Source organism: Crotalus tigris, unplaced genomic scaffold (assembly GCF_016545835.1).
Source record: "Crotalus tigris isolate CLP2741 ecotype Arizona unplaced genomic scaffold, ASM1654583v1 scf7180000024424.1579004, whole genome shotgun sequence".
NCBI classification, from domain to species: domain Eukaryota; kingdom Metazoa; phylum Chordata; class Lepidosauria; order Squamata; family Viperidae; genus Crotalus; species Crotalus tigris.
Window position 1 is genome coordinate 859,943 of NW_024100591.1, and position 14,567 is coordinate 874,509.

Here is a 14,567-nt window from a genome sequence, read left to right on the forward strand (position 1 = left end):
TGTCAGAAGTATCTGCACCTCCTTAGAAAACCAAGTGAACGAAGTTGGCAGAGAACATGTGGTTAAAATAGTCAGAGATTTGAGGGAAGTTTTTTGAGCCTGGGAATCTGGATAATCCATTTGTAAACCAGCAGCAGCCCCTCCTCAAATTAAAAGAGTGAGAAAGAAGACCAAAGGCATCAAGGATAGCTAGGCTTAATGTACTTGCTGGTAAAAGCAAGGCTTAAATATCCATGCATCTTCTTTTCAAGAGTGTTGATGGCATCATATCAGAGCAAATGTAAAAGCAATTACAGGTAGTCTTCAACTTACAACAGTTCATTCAGTGACCATTCAAAGTTACAACAGCACCAAAAAGTGATTTGCAGCATCCCCATGGTCAGATGATCAAAATTTGGACGCTTGGCCACTGACTCATATGCATGATGGTTGCAGTGTCCCAGAGTCATGTGATCACCTTTTACGACCTTCTGACAAGCAAAGTCATTGCGAAAGCCAGATTCACTTAACAACCGCATTACTAACTTAACAACTGCTGTGATTCATCCAAGAACCACAGTAAGAAAGGTCGCAAAATGGGCCAAAAATCACTTAACAACTGTTTCATTTAGCAACAGAAATTTTGGGCTCAGTTGTGATCGTAAGACGAGGACTACCCAAATTTCACTTTTTCACATTGGCTGTCAGGTGAAGCCAGTAATATCCAGAGTTGTTACTGCCTAGTTACTACAGTTCTTTCCTTTTCCTACAGTGTCATGGGATAGTGTTTCTTTAGATTTTGGTAAAGGCTTCCCAAACGTTCAAGGGTTGACTACTATTTTGGTTGCTATGCATCTTTTGGTGAAAATGGCTCACTTTCCTACCATTGCATTGTTAAAGCATATGCTTTCCAGTATAGCGTAGGTGTGCACCTTCAAGTCATGTTAACTGGTTCTGGAGGTTCCCTCCCTGTAGCTGCTGACATTAGCCTGGTAGCTTTTTATTTAAAAGGGGCGTTGTCTTACCTGAACGCCTTGTCTGATTGGAGCAGATAGATTAAGACAACCCATCCGTGGATTCTCCATCCAATCATGCTGGAGAACTGCCATCCTCAATGAAAATCTTTCCAGTATCTCACCAGTCTGTGTCCATTGTGCTCCATAAACTCTTTTCCAATTTGAAGGGAACATGTTTGGATGCTAGACACAGAAGGGGCAGACTAATTCCCCGGAAAGTCTACCATGACAGACCTTAGGAAGCTGCTACTGATATTCATGCACTCGATATCTATGGAACTAGAGACTGCTGAGGGGAGAGAGACCTTAGTCTCTTTGATACCTTATTGTACTCTCATGACATAAGATTAGAAGGGAGCCCATTTTCTACAATCCTTCCCCTCCTGGCTATGAGGAATGGGGAGCTGATTTAGATGGCCTGACTCCTCATTCTGGGATGGGAAGGGACCTCTGTGGTTATGGAGGAAGAGGAGGGGGAGGAGGAGGAGGAGGAGGAGGGCAGAGACTGGGGATAGGGAGAAATTTTCTGAATCCCAGAATGAGAAAGAACCTTTGCAAACAATGCAAAACAATAATAGACACACATTCTGTTCACACAGTATGTAATAAACATCTAGGCAGCCTTCATTCAATCAAAAGAGAAAGAAAGAGGATTAAAGGCATCAAGAAAATGGAATAAGTGATAGATCCCCAGGGAACTGTACATTTAGTAACCTAGAGAGGATGTTAGAAAAGTTAAAGCTTAAAATGATTTGTAATTAGCAAAGGATGCTAAGAACAGCAAAAAGGACTCCATCAGATATATTCAAAATGAAAGAATAGAAATGGGGAAGCTGACAAAAAGAAGAAACGTTGAATATGCATCCATGTACACATGAATGGCCTGTATTCTTATATGAAAGCCATCTATATTATTGGTATTTAACTTTCACATAGGTTCTGCTATCATAGAACTATGTTTAAAGATCTCTCCAACCATCTAATTTTATTATACTTTTGTTCTGTTTAATTCCTACCCTTTCTGATATAGAGGTACTCTGTCTCAGAGACTGACTGAATCTCATCCAACAATCTCTGGGACAGCAAGTTTGATATGAGGTGACATAGATGATCATCAATTATCCCACATGAAGTTAGCATGCTATTTCATATCATTTCTGTATAGGAAATCTATCATACTTTGAGGATTTACACATTTATATTACAATAAAAATACAAAATCAAAGCATTATTTCAAGTGAATAATAAAAATATTTTAAAATTGATTAAAGTTTATAAAGATTGTCCCAACTTTCAATTCTACACTGGATTTATAGTGATTTACAGTGTAGTAATATACACATTTAATTGTAAATAAGTTTTATTTAATTTGAAGAATCACTTGTGGGATAGATAGATAGATAGATAGATAGATAGATAGATAGATAGATAGATAGATAGATAGATAGATAAACAGACAGAGAGCCAGACATAATCGTGCTTTAAAAAGAAAACTTATAAAAATTATTCCTATTACCTGATGGAGGCAAACTAGCTAAAACTACTTTATAATTACTTTTTAATAAGGCACCATTCCAGGAATTTGCATACATTTATTCAGCTGACATACAGGAGGAACAATAACTTAGTTTGCTCATTCCCTCTGAGTATATCTGATGAGATCATAGCATGAGAAAGAAATCTGTCAAATCACTATCTTATTTAAAAAAAGCCTCTCAGATTTTGCAGCCCCTTTATAGCTCTGTTTTCCTGGTAACAAGGCCAATCATGTTTTTATTGCTTGATGTTTCATGTTCATTCCCTTTATCAGCAAGTTCTTCTGGGTCTGTGCTAATGTAGAAATATCCCATGATGGAGAAAATAACAAAGACGATAAAAAGGAGCATGGCAAACAGGATAAATTCAGCCCACTGGAGAAAGAAAAGATTAAACAAAGCATTACTTCCGTTATTTATTTGCTTACAACATTTCTGTCCTGCATTCTGATAATACAGTGCAAACATATTTCACTTCTGACACATTTGCTTGAACATGTAAGTTGTATACAAGGAGGAAGCCTGCCTACAAATTACCTGGGAAATTTAATCAGCCTCTGGGTTGTGGGAAACATACCGTATATTCCGGCGTATAAGACGACTTTTGAGAGCGTCGAAACAGCCTCCGAACTTGGGTGTCGTCTTATACGCCGAGTCGTCTTATACGCCGGAAATAAGGTAGTTTCTGGCGTATAAGATGACTTTCTAGGCATGCGACTCGGTGTCGATCGTCTTATACGCTGGAAATACCGGTAGTTTCCAGCGTATAAGATGACTTTCTAGGCATGCGACTCGGTGTCGATGGTCTTGCGACTTGGCGTCGATCGTCTTGTGACCCGGCGTCGAACTAGGGGGTCGTTTTATATACCGGGTCGCCCTATATACCGGAATATATGGTACATGTATTTCTGGAATGATTACTAAAATTCTGAACATATAGAGCAATATCTGTAGTATGTTGTCAGTAAATGATACTGTAATGTTAAATTTTGCATCGTAAAACAGTCAAAGGTAATTTATCTGGGGTTGCTGGTCAGAGTCCTCCTTTAACTTCAAACACTTTATACTGTTTATACACTGTAAACACTTATACGCTGTTTAGCTTCAGCATTATAACTTCATTGAGGGTTTTCACTGTTTCTCATCCCAACTCATCTCACAGGGTTGTTATTGTGGGGAAAATAAGAAGAGGAAGGTGTGTTGGATATGTTTGCCTCCTTAAGTTATTTGTAAAAATAATAAAGGCAGGTTACAAACAAACAAACCAACTAAATAAATAATACAGATTATTTTCTGGATCAAAAGAATGTTGTATTCTAATTCAAATGTGTAACTCCTGAAACTTTTTTCCTAGAATTGATTACTGAGAATATCCTTTGATGCAGAACACTTAATGTCATGAAATGTCTTGGCAGGATAATCTATTGAGCTCAATCCCTTTTCCTTATACTGTAAAACAAGTCCTTATTAACTGGTTTAGTTTTAGTAAACACTTTGTAGAACACGTTGATGTGATGAGGATATGTTTATTTGACTCTAGTGATGCTACAGTTATGAGTTAATTCATTAACTTGGAGCATAGCAGCATGGAAAATCTGACCAGAAAAACATTTCATCATCTGTAGATTGGTGCTAAAAGCAGAGGATGCACATATATAAATATATGTGTCTATATGCTAGCCTTTATTTTGAAAGACTACCCCCCTAAGTACCACAATTCTGATAACTGTGCTAGAAATTCTTATTTTCCATCTTGTTTATTTTCATCTGATGCATTTCAGCTATAAAGACTATTCCTGAAAGCAATAGTTGAGCTAAGGAATTGTCTCAAGAGAAACACTGAGATAAATTACGTACTTCTCTTCTCTTTAGACAACAATTGATCCAAGATGGATGATCTGTGGCTCCGAGAACATCAAGTGGCCATCAATCATCTTTTTAGGACTAACCTAGTCCCTCTGATCACAGTTATTAAAAACTGAAAGGGGTCTTATTTACTGTACATGTAAACAAGAGCTCGCCCATATATACACATTTCCTTCTCCCATTTTTCTTTCTTGCAGCCTTCCTTTTCTGCACCATCCATTGCAGCCTTCTATCCTTCCTTCACTGACCTCCTTTTAGATCATTTAGATGGGACACTTAAAAAGGAAGAGAAAGGCCCACCATTTTATCAGTGGATGGGTTAAAAAAAACACGAAGGAAGGAAGGAAGGAAGGAAGGAAGGAAGGAAGGAGGGAGGGAGGGAGGGAGGGAAGACTGTTTAATCAATTGACTGATTAAAGAATAATTCACCATTTCTCTAGTCCAGCAACAAAATGGCTGAAGTGGGCAGTGACCAGTGACCCCTCAACAAACTATCAAGGCATTGCCTGCAACAAATAAAGCATAGCAAAGAGGTTGTAGAGCAGTGGTTCTCAACCTTTCTAATGCCGCGACTCCATAATACAGTTCCCCATGTTGTGGTGACCCCCCAACCACTTATATATCACCGGGTGCCAGGGGCGTGGCCAAAGAAAAGGGGGAAAAATGGTGGACAGCTTTGTTTGGCGACCCCCGTGAAATAGTTGTTCGACCCCAAATGGGGTCCCGACCCACAGGTTGAGAACCACTGTTGTAGAGTATTGCTTGTGCTGGTAGAGATTGGAAAACACTATTTTGATATGGAACATGAAAAGATTGGAATATTAAGAGTGACATTGTTTATTCCTGCCTTACAAACTAATTAAAAAAAACCCTTCTCATGTTGGGACAAGAAAGAGATTAGGATGAGCCTCAAGTATAAGATATTTTGCTGAATTTCAAGTTTTCCATATTCTGGAATACCTTAGCAAATTTGGCTGGAGGAATAGGAAGCAATGTTTTTAATATATAACCACCCATGTTTAACTGTTGACCTTATTAATAAAACTTATTAAACTATGGGTTTGTTTAAATCATTATTCATTAAATAAGTGTACAATTGGCTGGATTCTCAGAACACGCTAAACTATTGCAGTGGCTAGATTCACACAACACTTTGTATGAAAACCAAACAAACCACATTATGCTTTAAAATCCTGGGTGAACCAGGTAATTGATTTGAACAAGACAAATACCATTATCTCATAATATGTAATGGCCATTGGAGCTGGTAAATTTGAGGGAAAAAATTTACTTGGAATTCTGGAATGATCTTTATGGCTAGAAGGATGATGTAATAGAACCTCAAGAGCCTGCCAAAGTTTCTCCAGCTCAACTTATATCTAGTGGAGTTTTGTGCTTTTTGCTAAAACCACTAAGGCAGGGGTGTCAAACTGCAGGTCTGCGGGCCAGACGTGTCACCAGGAAATCGCACCCACCCCATTGCCGGCAATGGAAAAAAAGCTCCGATACGTCGTGTGACGTCACCCGACATCGCGAGTTTGACATATCTGTACTAAGGAATAGTTTATGTCATGGTTTTGCTCTTTCCTCTGTTCCCCAGGTCTGTTAAACATTCACCACATGACGTTAGTTAGGATATGCTATTAAATTGGAGAAACAGTTTCAGATGGGCAGTAATAGTTTCTTTCACATGAAATCACATGAAACAATGTCAAAGATATTTTGGGGTTAATTTAGGGCTGTTATATTGAGGCAACAAACATTCAGATGATCACTAGATGGCAGCAAAGAGATATTTTAGCATTTAGCATTTTCCTGCTCTCTTGAGGTTTTCTTGATTTTTGCATGCAGTTATGATAGCCATAAATAGAAATACAAACTAGTTTAGCAGTCCTCATCAGACAACAGAATTTGGTGCTGGGATGGCTGTTCCTTTGAAGGATCACAGAAATTTCTGCAGTATATTCAGAAATGGACAAAAGTCTAGTGTGCATGGAATGTTCACATGGCAAAACAGCATTCACAGGCTGGAAAATGATTCCATACGAATCTGATTCTGCAATTTAGGAGAAATTTGGTGGCCTTGACACACATGTAAATTGTGTGTCTAGAAGTCTAGATAAATTAGTTCTCTTGTTTTTAGTTTCATTTATGTGAAGTGGGTTTTTTTTTTTTTTTGGTCAATAAACACCCTTTATTACTGGTACTAACTGAAAGAGATGGATGGGTGTGGACGATGAACCCTGGCCCTAAGATTTTTTTGTCAGAGTGGATACAACCAGAAGTGACACTACCAGCATTCTATTGTAACATCTGCTTTGCTGCTTAATTAATTAATTGCTCATTTGTTCAATGGCCTTTCCCTCTCATCTATGCAGGTTAAATCAGCCACTATTGAGATGCCTTTCTTCCTCTCAGTTTAAGTTACTTATAAAGTTATTTCTGCATTTGTGACAAGTATCTTTGGAAGTCAAGTGTCTTAATCATGCTTTTTAGTGTAGACAATCAGTCTCTCTGCCTGGCAATTTTAATTTGGTTATTCTTGTAAGAATTTGATTTCTATTGTGTGCACTTCTATTATCTGCCTATGTTCTAGAATACTGATTTGTCAGATACGTGGATATGTGCACACACTATATCAGAACTAACTCTGTTCTCACCAACTCAATGGCCCGGTTTTATACTAGTCCTGTGACAAACATAGAATAGTGCCCTACAAAAGATACAACACATTAATCTGTGATTAATTTAGCTATGGCTCATTCAGTTGATACATATGCTTAAGTTTACACAACATATTAAACAATTAATCTCATGGGTTGGTTTATGTAACATGTTCATCTAAAATTTGTTGTTGTTAATTGCGAAGTCGTGTCCGACCCATCGCGACCCCATGGACAACATTCCTCCAAGTCTTCCTGTCCTCTACCATCTTCTGGAGTCCATTTAAGTTCACACCTACTGCTTCAGTGACTCCATCCAGCCATCTCATTCTCTGTCGTCCCATTCTTCTATTGCCCTCAATCTTTCCCAGCATTAGGCTCTTTTCCAGTGAGTCCTTCCTTCTCATCTAAAATATGTTTGGCTAATTTGCAACTCAGTGTGTTTTATGTGAATCCTGGTAGAATAGCCAAAGTGTTTCCTCCTGTATTTTAACACTCAGTGAAGGAAGAGATGTTTGGGCAAGGGAATCTTTTATATTTCTTGCAACACAATCACAAAGATAAGGAACTTCTGGTTGATATGTTGGCCATCTCTTGGAATAATCAAGCTAGTAAGCATAAACCTGTATCAGTTTGTTAAAAAGTAGGAGGAGTCTTGTAAGAGATAAATATATATATACAAATATATAGATTAGAAATTGCTTAATGACATTTAATCTTAATAATCTTAACTAAAATTTAAGGAGTGAGTTTATAAAATGGAGTAACTTAGGCTTTTAACTTTAGGGGCTTTGGCACATGCAAGATAAGCTGTTGTAGTTTATATAAGTAGAACATAACCGGAAGCAGAGGAAACACAGAAATAAAGATAGAGTTTATGCTAAGCTAAAGGTCATGGTTAAATGTTTAAATGATGCAGGTACAACAGGTGCCAGGATCCTTTTTCCTGGGAGGGTCTGAACAAAATTTATTACATTTAGATGCTTCGGATTAGTTTATCGGAGGGGAAGAAGGTGGCTTGAGTGCAATAGGGATGGGGGAAAACCAGCGTTGTGAAAAGGGTATAAAAATGTGATTTTAACAATTATTGTTGTGGCTTGATCTCCTGTGAGACACTAAGACCACCAACCTTTGCAAAAGTTTTAATCTCAATAAAACTCCCAAGTGAGTATTAGAATTTATTTATTTTTAAAATTCTGAGCCAAAACGCTCCAAACAGTCTGAACACTGATGAAATGCATTGTTCAACAGCAATGAAGTGTACCAATCTAACTGTGGATCAGAGGGAAATGGGTTAACGTCTTTGTTCAGTTATGAAACTCACTAAGTGATCTCGAGTCAATCTCTTGGCCTACTTGTATTTTCTTGTTGCAAGGGAGAAAATGTGATAAATTTATTTCTGTATTTCAAGGAATTGAATAATATATGCTTGCCATACCTGTACCAGAGGTGCAGACTGGGCAACAATGAGCACAATAACATTTCCAAAGGCGACAGTTAACAACCAGCCAGCTTGCAGCACAGATTTCATACTAACAGGAGCCTGGAAAGGAGAAGGCATAAAACATTCACAATTTTTTTGAAAATTGGTATTCAATATTCCCATTCGGTACTACTATCCCACCCCCTTTGTCAAAGAGGAACACATTGTGGTTCTGACCTTGTGACCACTTCAGCATTCAATAATTCCTGCAGTCAAATATATCAGTGGATTCAATGGGAAAAAATACCATTCTGGAACATTGTTAAATGATCTGTTCATACTAACCAGGAGAATGATGGCTTACTTATATTTCCTTGAACATCACTGTTTGATGCTACAGTTATTGGGGGATGAAGATATGTGGGTTAATTCATTTCAAACCATGATCAGAATATGGCAACCTGAGAAGAGAACGATTCTGGGACTCAGCACATTATTTCTCTCCTCTCTAACAATGTTCACTATGCTGGCTCAGGAATTCTGGGAGTTGAAGTCCACGAGTCATAAAAGAGCCAAGGTTGCCTACCCCTGACCTAGGTATTCCCCTACCTACAGTATGTCCAATGAGAATTCTCTTTATAATCTCATAGGATCTGCAACAAAAGTCTTTGGAAATATGTAAAATTGGAAAATAATCTTAGAATTGGGGAAATCTCAGATAGCCTCTGAATTAATCTACCCTTCATTTTGCTTTTTCATTGTCATAGGGTAGAACTGGATGTCTAAGATAAGTTGTTTTAATGTTTTATAGCTACTTTATTTTATTTATTGCTAGCATCCGGGTGCTAAATTGTTATGTAAATAAGCTGATTTCAGCTTGCCAGAGAATTGCAAAGTGTACATGTTTCCAATGATCAAGCGGTGTTCCTCACATGCGTTTCACAGAGTAAGTCCCATCATGGCCAGGTTTGATGATGCAACTAAGTCCAAGTACCTGCTTACTTCTGTGTACCAGCAGCATACTGTGGCAGAATATTTGGTCTTTTAATGTATTCATTTGTTTTGTTCTTTTAACAAGAAAAAAATGTAAATCCACAGGGTTGGTAACACCAGAACTGGGAAAAAGTGCCTCACCCTTGTCCCTTTTTAAAATCTCTTTTTTCACCAGCATCCTGGTTTTGAGTCAGGATGAGAAATAAAAAAGAATCAAAAATAGGATGCCTAGAAAAGTCCCAATTTCTCAGGGCATTTCTGAACGTTCATCTCAAAACTAAAAAAGGGTTAATTTTCTAGAAAGTAATGCATATTACCTGTTTCAAAAGGTGTGAATTATTTTAACCACAAATAGTTGTTCAGTTGTTTTAGACTAAAATAAATTGATGATAGGATTAGGATGATGTTTCCACAATATATTTAACTTGGTTAAGTGTATTGAATGAAGAGGACCAATTTCTAGCCTCAGGGTCACAACTATGTTTTATGAAATGTTTTTCAAACACACAATTAACTTCAAATCCTTTTTGCTTTTAGAAATATGAAATCAAATATGACTTTTAGCATTACATTTGTGGGAGGTGTAACATGCCATACTGGTTATAACTAAGCATTTCCAGTTGCTTTGATAAAGATATCATCAAAAAGCAGTACTTAGACTGATCGGCAGAGACTGCTTCCCCCAACCCATAAGAGTCTGGCAGTGTCACCAGATGGCTGGCCCAGGGATTCTCTGCCCCAATCTTCAATAAAAAGAGATCACCCGAGGAGAGCAGTCTTGTTCTCAGAAAGAAATATTGGACAGAGACATGAGCATTATGATTTCTAAGCCAGCATTTCTCAATCTTGGCAACTATAAGATGTCTGGATTTCAACTCCCAGAATTCTCCAGCCAGCAAAGGTGGCTGGGGAATTCTGGGAGTTGAAGTCCACTCAGCTTCAAGTTGCTAAGGTTGAGAAACACTGCACCTAGGCCATAATCTCAGGCATACTTTTTCACCGATCACCAAGATTAAATGGGGCCTGGACTGAGGTGCAAACTGCACTGACCTTGCCATTTAATCTCTTTGGATTTGGTTTTTGGCAGATAACCTTTTGCAACGTTTTGTCTTGGCCTCTTATTTACTAAAGACTTTAGATTCAGGATGTCTTCCTTGTATGAAATCCTAAGAACTGTACCTGGGAGTAAGAAAAGGCAAGGCCTGTAATGGAGAACATCACTTCCCCAGCAGATATTAACAGATACTGTGGCATCTGCCATGAAATATGGACATTGTTAGCTGGAATATCTTCTATCTTCCATGCTTGGAGTGTCTCTGTAGAAATCTGGTTGGAAGGAAAAAGAAGACATACTGATGATGGAATAGCCAGTCCAAGTTAATGCAGATGTTAGAATGCAGTGGGGAAAAGCTTTCATTCTTAAAACTATAGCAGGGCTCTCCTCTTGGGCTCACTGAAGAATTATGCTGGTTGGACTGAAATAAAATCATTTTAAAAGCATTAGCAAATTAAGTTTTTACCGGCAAGCTGTATCATTGTTTATGATATGTTCTTAATCACCAAAGAGGGAGAGACAACAAGGTTTCTCTTAAAATCTAAAAAGGTTGAGTAGTAATTACGTTACTCATTAGGCTGTGGGAAAATGTCAGAAATCCTTTCCAAAGAAATTTGGAATTGACAAAAAGGTGGGTCATTGGTAGTAACACTAATAATCATTTATATTCTATGGGTTATCCAAACTGCTACACCATGTGCATCATTCTGCTCGTTTGTGCACACCTCATAAGGTACAATAGATCTACAAGCAGAGTGCAATTAATTACAGCAGGCAGCTTTGGATAAAATCAGTGATTTGATAAATGATAAGAACAGATATATAATGAAATGAAATATTGCGAAGAGAAAATTAAAAATGGGCCAAATCAGAAATGGCATCAGTGGCAGCATTTTACCGTCCTGAGATATGCTAATGAACTCTTGGTTAATCACAGTCTTGTAATCTAGATTCCCCTTTCCTCTGAGTGTAATGCACATAACTTTACAAAAATTAAAATGCAATTACTTAAAAGTTTTCAAATTTTTGCCCAGAATATGATTATTTGCAGGTAAATGTTGTTTCAATATCCAACACAGATAGTTACTATGAATGAATAATGAATGCACCAGAATGGGATAGGCTTTCTCTCAGATGTTGTCCCATTATCCTTGATCATTGATAGAACTTAGAATCCAACAACCTTTTATTGGTCACATGTGTATAATATGTGTTCACACTGCACCTTCTGTAAAGTATTAGAAAGCTAATGTCCAACAAGGGAACAATTTCTGTATGAAATATCTAATTTTTGCAATTTGAGAGATCTATTTCTCTATATGAAAGACAAAGCTTTTAGAGCTTCAGAGCTTAGGGGAAATAAAAGTGAATGATTTGAGTATATTGGAGAAGGTGTTGTGTATAGAAAGTGTATCGAGAAATATTTCTCCCTCTTGCATAATACTAGCTTTTAGAAACCTGAAGTGAAATTGATTGACAGGAGAATCCAACCAGTAAAAAAATATGTCTTCATTCAGTTGATGCCCCAAGGCTGCATTGATCATCATTTTAGCTTAGGTTTCTTTAGTTGATTCAATAATGTTTCCTTGATGCTCTTGTTAGGTACAAAATTCCACTGCACCCCAAGGTCATTTTTCAAAATAAGGATAGTCTTCATGTCAAGACTTTTCTTGAATCCATATTTCAAGACTTTAAAAATTTCAATTAATTTCAATGGGACTAACCCTAATCAATGGATTTACTTAGGAATCCAACAATTGGCTGCAGGGCTTGGTTCCAAGAGTACTTAGAAAATCTAAATCCTGACATATTAAAAAACAAAAGTCATTATGCTTCAAACCTGGGTCTATAGTCTTCATATAGAATGTCAGATTGCCTAGTCTTATACTGTACATGGTTTTGGGGGTTTCTTCTGTGATCTTGGCAAACATTTATTGAAATAAAAGGCTCTGTTTGCCAGATCTCAACAGTAAATTCTATCAATAATGAATAAGTGCTCAAATAAAGCACCGGGGCTGATTTTCAACTAGAAGATGAGATTGGCCAGCCTCAAATACTCTTCTGAGAAGCTGGAAGCAGTTTAGAAAGCTTTAGATGACAAATAATAAAGCATCAAATATTTAGAAAAAAAAAGGGACAGATGACAATCTTTGTTAGACCCACAAGATTTCTAGGAGGAAATTTAATTTTTGCCAGGTAGCCTTTGCTCATCTTTCCCTCTTTTTTTATATTCATCTGTTTGAAGCCAGAATTGAATTCTCCTATTACAAGAAGGAGACTCTATTATATCTAGCTACCCATGTGTTTATCCATTCATCTGTTCCTCGAGCTGTTTATTTTTCCATAAACTTATAAGTTTGTAACTCAATCCAGTGCATACTTATCCAGAAAATAATCCTCCTGTGCTATGCCCAGTGGGTTTTGCTCCTAGCTAGAGAAAGGATCATAGCCCCAATGTGCCATTCTTTTTTCTAGTCCACATATTTCAATTCAATCAACAAAACAACCAAAGAAATAAAAACTAATGCCTTCCCTATTAATGGCAGAGCAAGTTTAGGCATAATGCAAATAAGTTGATATTTTTCATGGTTGCGGCCAAGTTTGAAAAGGCCCTGGTCAAGCTATCATCCAGGCCTTCCAAATGCTTCCTGTGGGGCCCATCCATTTGATCTTACAATGACGCAGCACAAGAGACAGAAATAATCAGAAGGCCAATGCTGAAAATTAAATAATGAAGGCAAAGTAATGCAGTAATGATTGTCATCTGAATTTTCTCAGAATATTCTGAACATGATAGTGGGGTGACCATTGTGATTTCTCTTGAGAGTGTTGCGCCATAAAATGATATATTTAAAACAATGAGTCTGGAGCCAACGAATCTATACATTTGCTCATGATCATACTTGACCTGCACTTGATGCCTTCTCAAGTAAATGTGCTAAGAATTTCATCCAATGACAGCAGGAGAATTATATATATAATTCCCTCCTGACAAAGTGAGAAAGAGCCTGTGGCTTAAGGTCAACACAGCTGCCTAACATGCAAGCAGCCCAGGTTCAAATCTCAGAAGGGTATGTCTGGCTGATGAGAGCTAAGCAGCTCGAATTAGCTATCCCAGTCCCCTTAATTCTTTGTTAGCAATCCAAAAATTTAGGAAGCACAAATGATGTCGCAGTAGCGACTGCTGCCTGTGGATGGCTCTAGATTGAGCTGATACAGACAAAAGATTTCTTCCTCCCACATTTGGGCTGACAGGGTGCGTTTAAAAAAACACTCAAGATGAATCTACAGCTGACAAACCCAGGTTTGAATCTCAGAAGGGTATGTCTGGCTGATGAGAGCTAATCAGCTCGAAATAGCTATCCCAGTCCCCCTTAATTCTTTGTTAGCAATCCAAAAATTTAGGAAACATATATGTGTGTGTGTGTGTGTGTGTGTGTGTGTGTGTGTGTGTGTGTGTATGTGTGTGTGTGTATAGCCTCTTTCATTCTGATTTCTATGGGACTTAGAAGTTCCTAACATTTGGTATATCAATTGTTGTGTTTGTGTAAAAATCTTATACTATGAAGGTCTCATTTTTTTGCAGCCCAATTTTATACATATGTTTTTTGGGAGAAAGCAAAATAGATTTATTTCAGTAGCTGACTGAATACAAGAGTTTATACTGAAATAGAAAAGGCATATATATTTTAAAAAAAAAACTTACTTGTGTTAGGACAACTGTGTATGAAGCTCCAAAATCTAGAAGGCCAAGCTTCAGGGCAGATACTTCTGCTCTCATTTGGAATTTTGCATTGTTGTACCTTAATATGGAAAGGAAAAACAATAGTCCCTCGTTAGCTTCTCCTAGGCAGAGCCATTAAAAAATATCTTTAAGTTGATTGGGAACAACGAATAATTGGGGACATGTTTTCAGTCTATAATAAGTATGTGCTATGTTTCTTAGGAACCAGGTTATTGATCAGAATTTATTTTACACTGTACCCTAAATTGCCATTATTGTTTAATTATTTGTTTCCCAGTATCCTGGTGACATAA

At 37.5% G+C, this 14,567-nt stretch overlaps 1 protein-coding gene across 3 annotated transcripts in view; it reads right to left on the bottom strand.

Moving 5' to 3' along the window:
• Positions 1-2,572: 2,572 nt before the first annotated feature.
• The window catches only part of SLC15A2 (solute carrier family 15 member 2), a 112,070-nt gene continuing 100,075 nt past the window's right edge, over positions 2,573-14,567 (bottom strand). For all 3 annotated transcript variants that reach the window (XM_039330135.1, XM_039330136.1, XM_039330134.1), the window contains 4 exons: positions 14,236-14,332; positions 10,655-10,801; positions 8,498-8,602; positions 2,573-2,905 (listed from right to left, as the gene is read on the bottom strand). In XM_039330135.1, the coding sequence (XP_039186069.1) occupies positions 2,729-2,905; positions 8,498-8,602; positions 10,655-10,801; positions 14,236-14,332 (526 nt within the window). In that variant the 3' untranslated portion in view covers positions 2,573-2,728. The remainder of the gene's footprint in view (positions 2,906-8,497; positions 8,603-10,654; positions 10,802-14,235; positions 14,333-14,567) is intronic.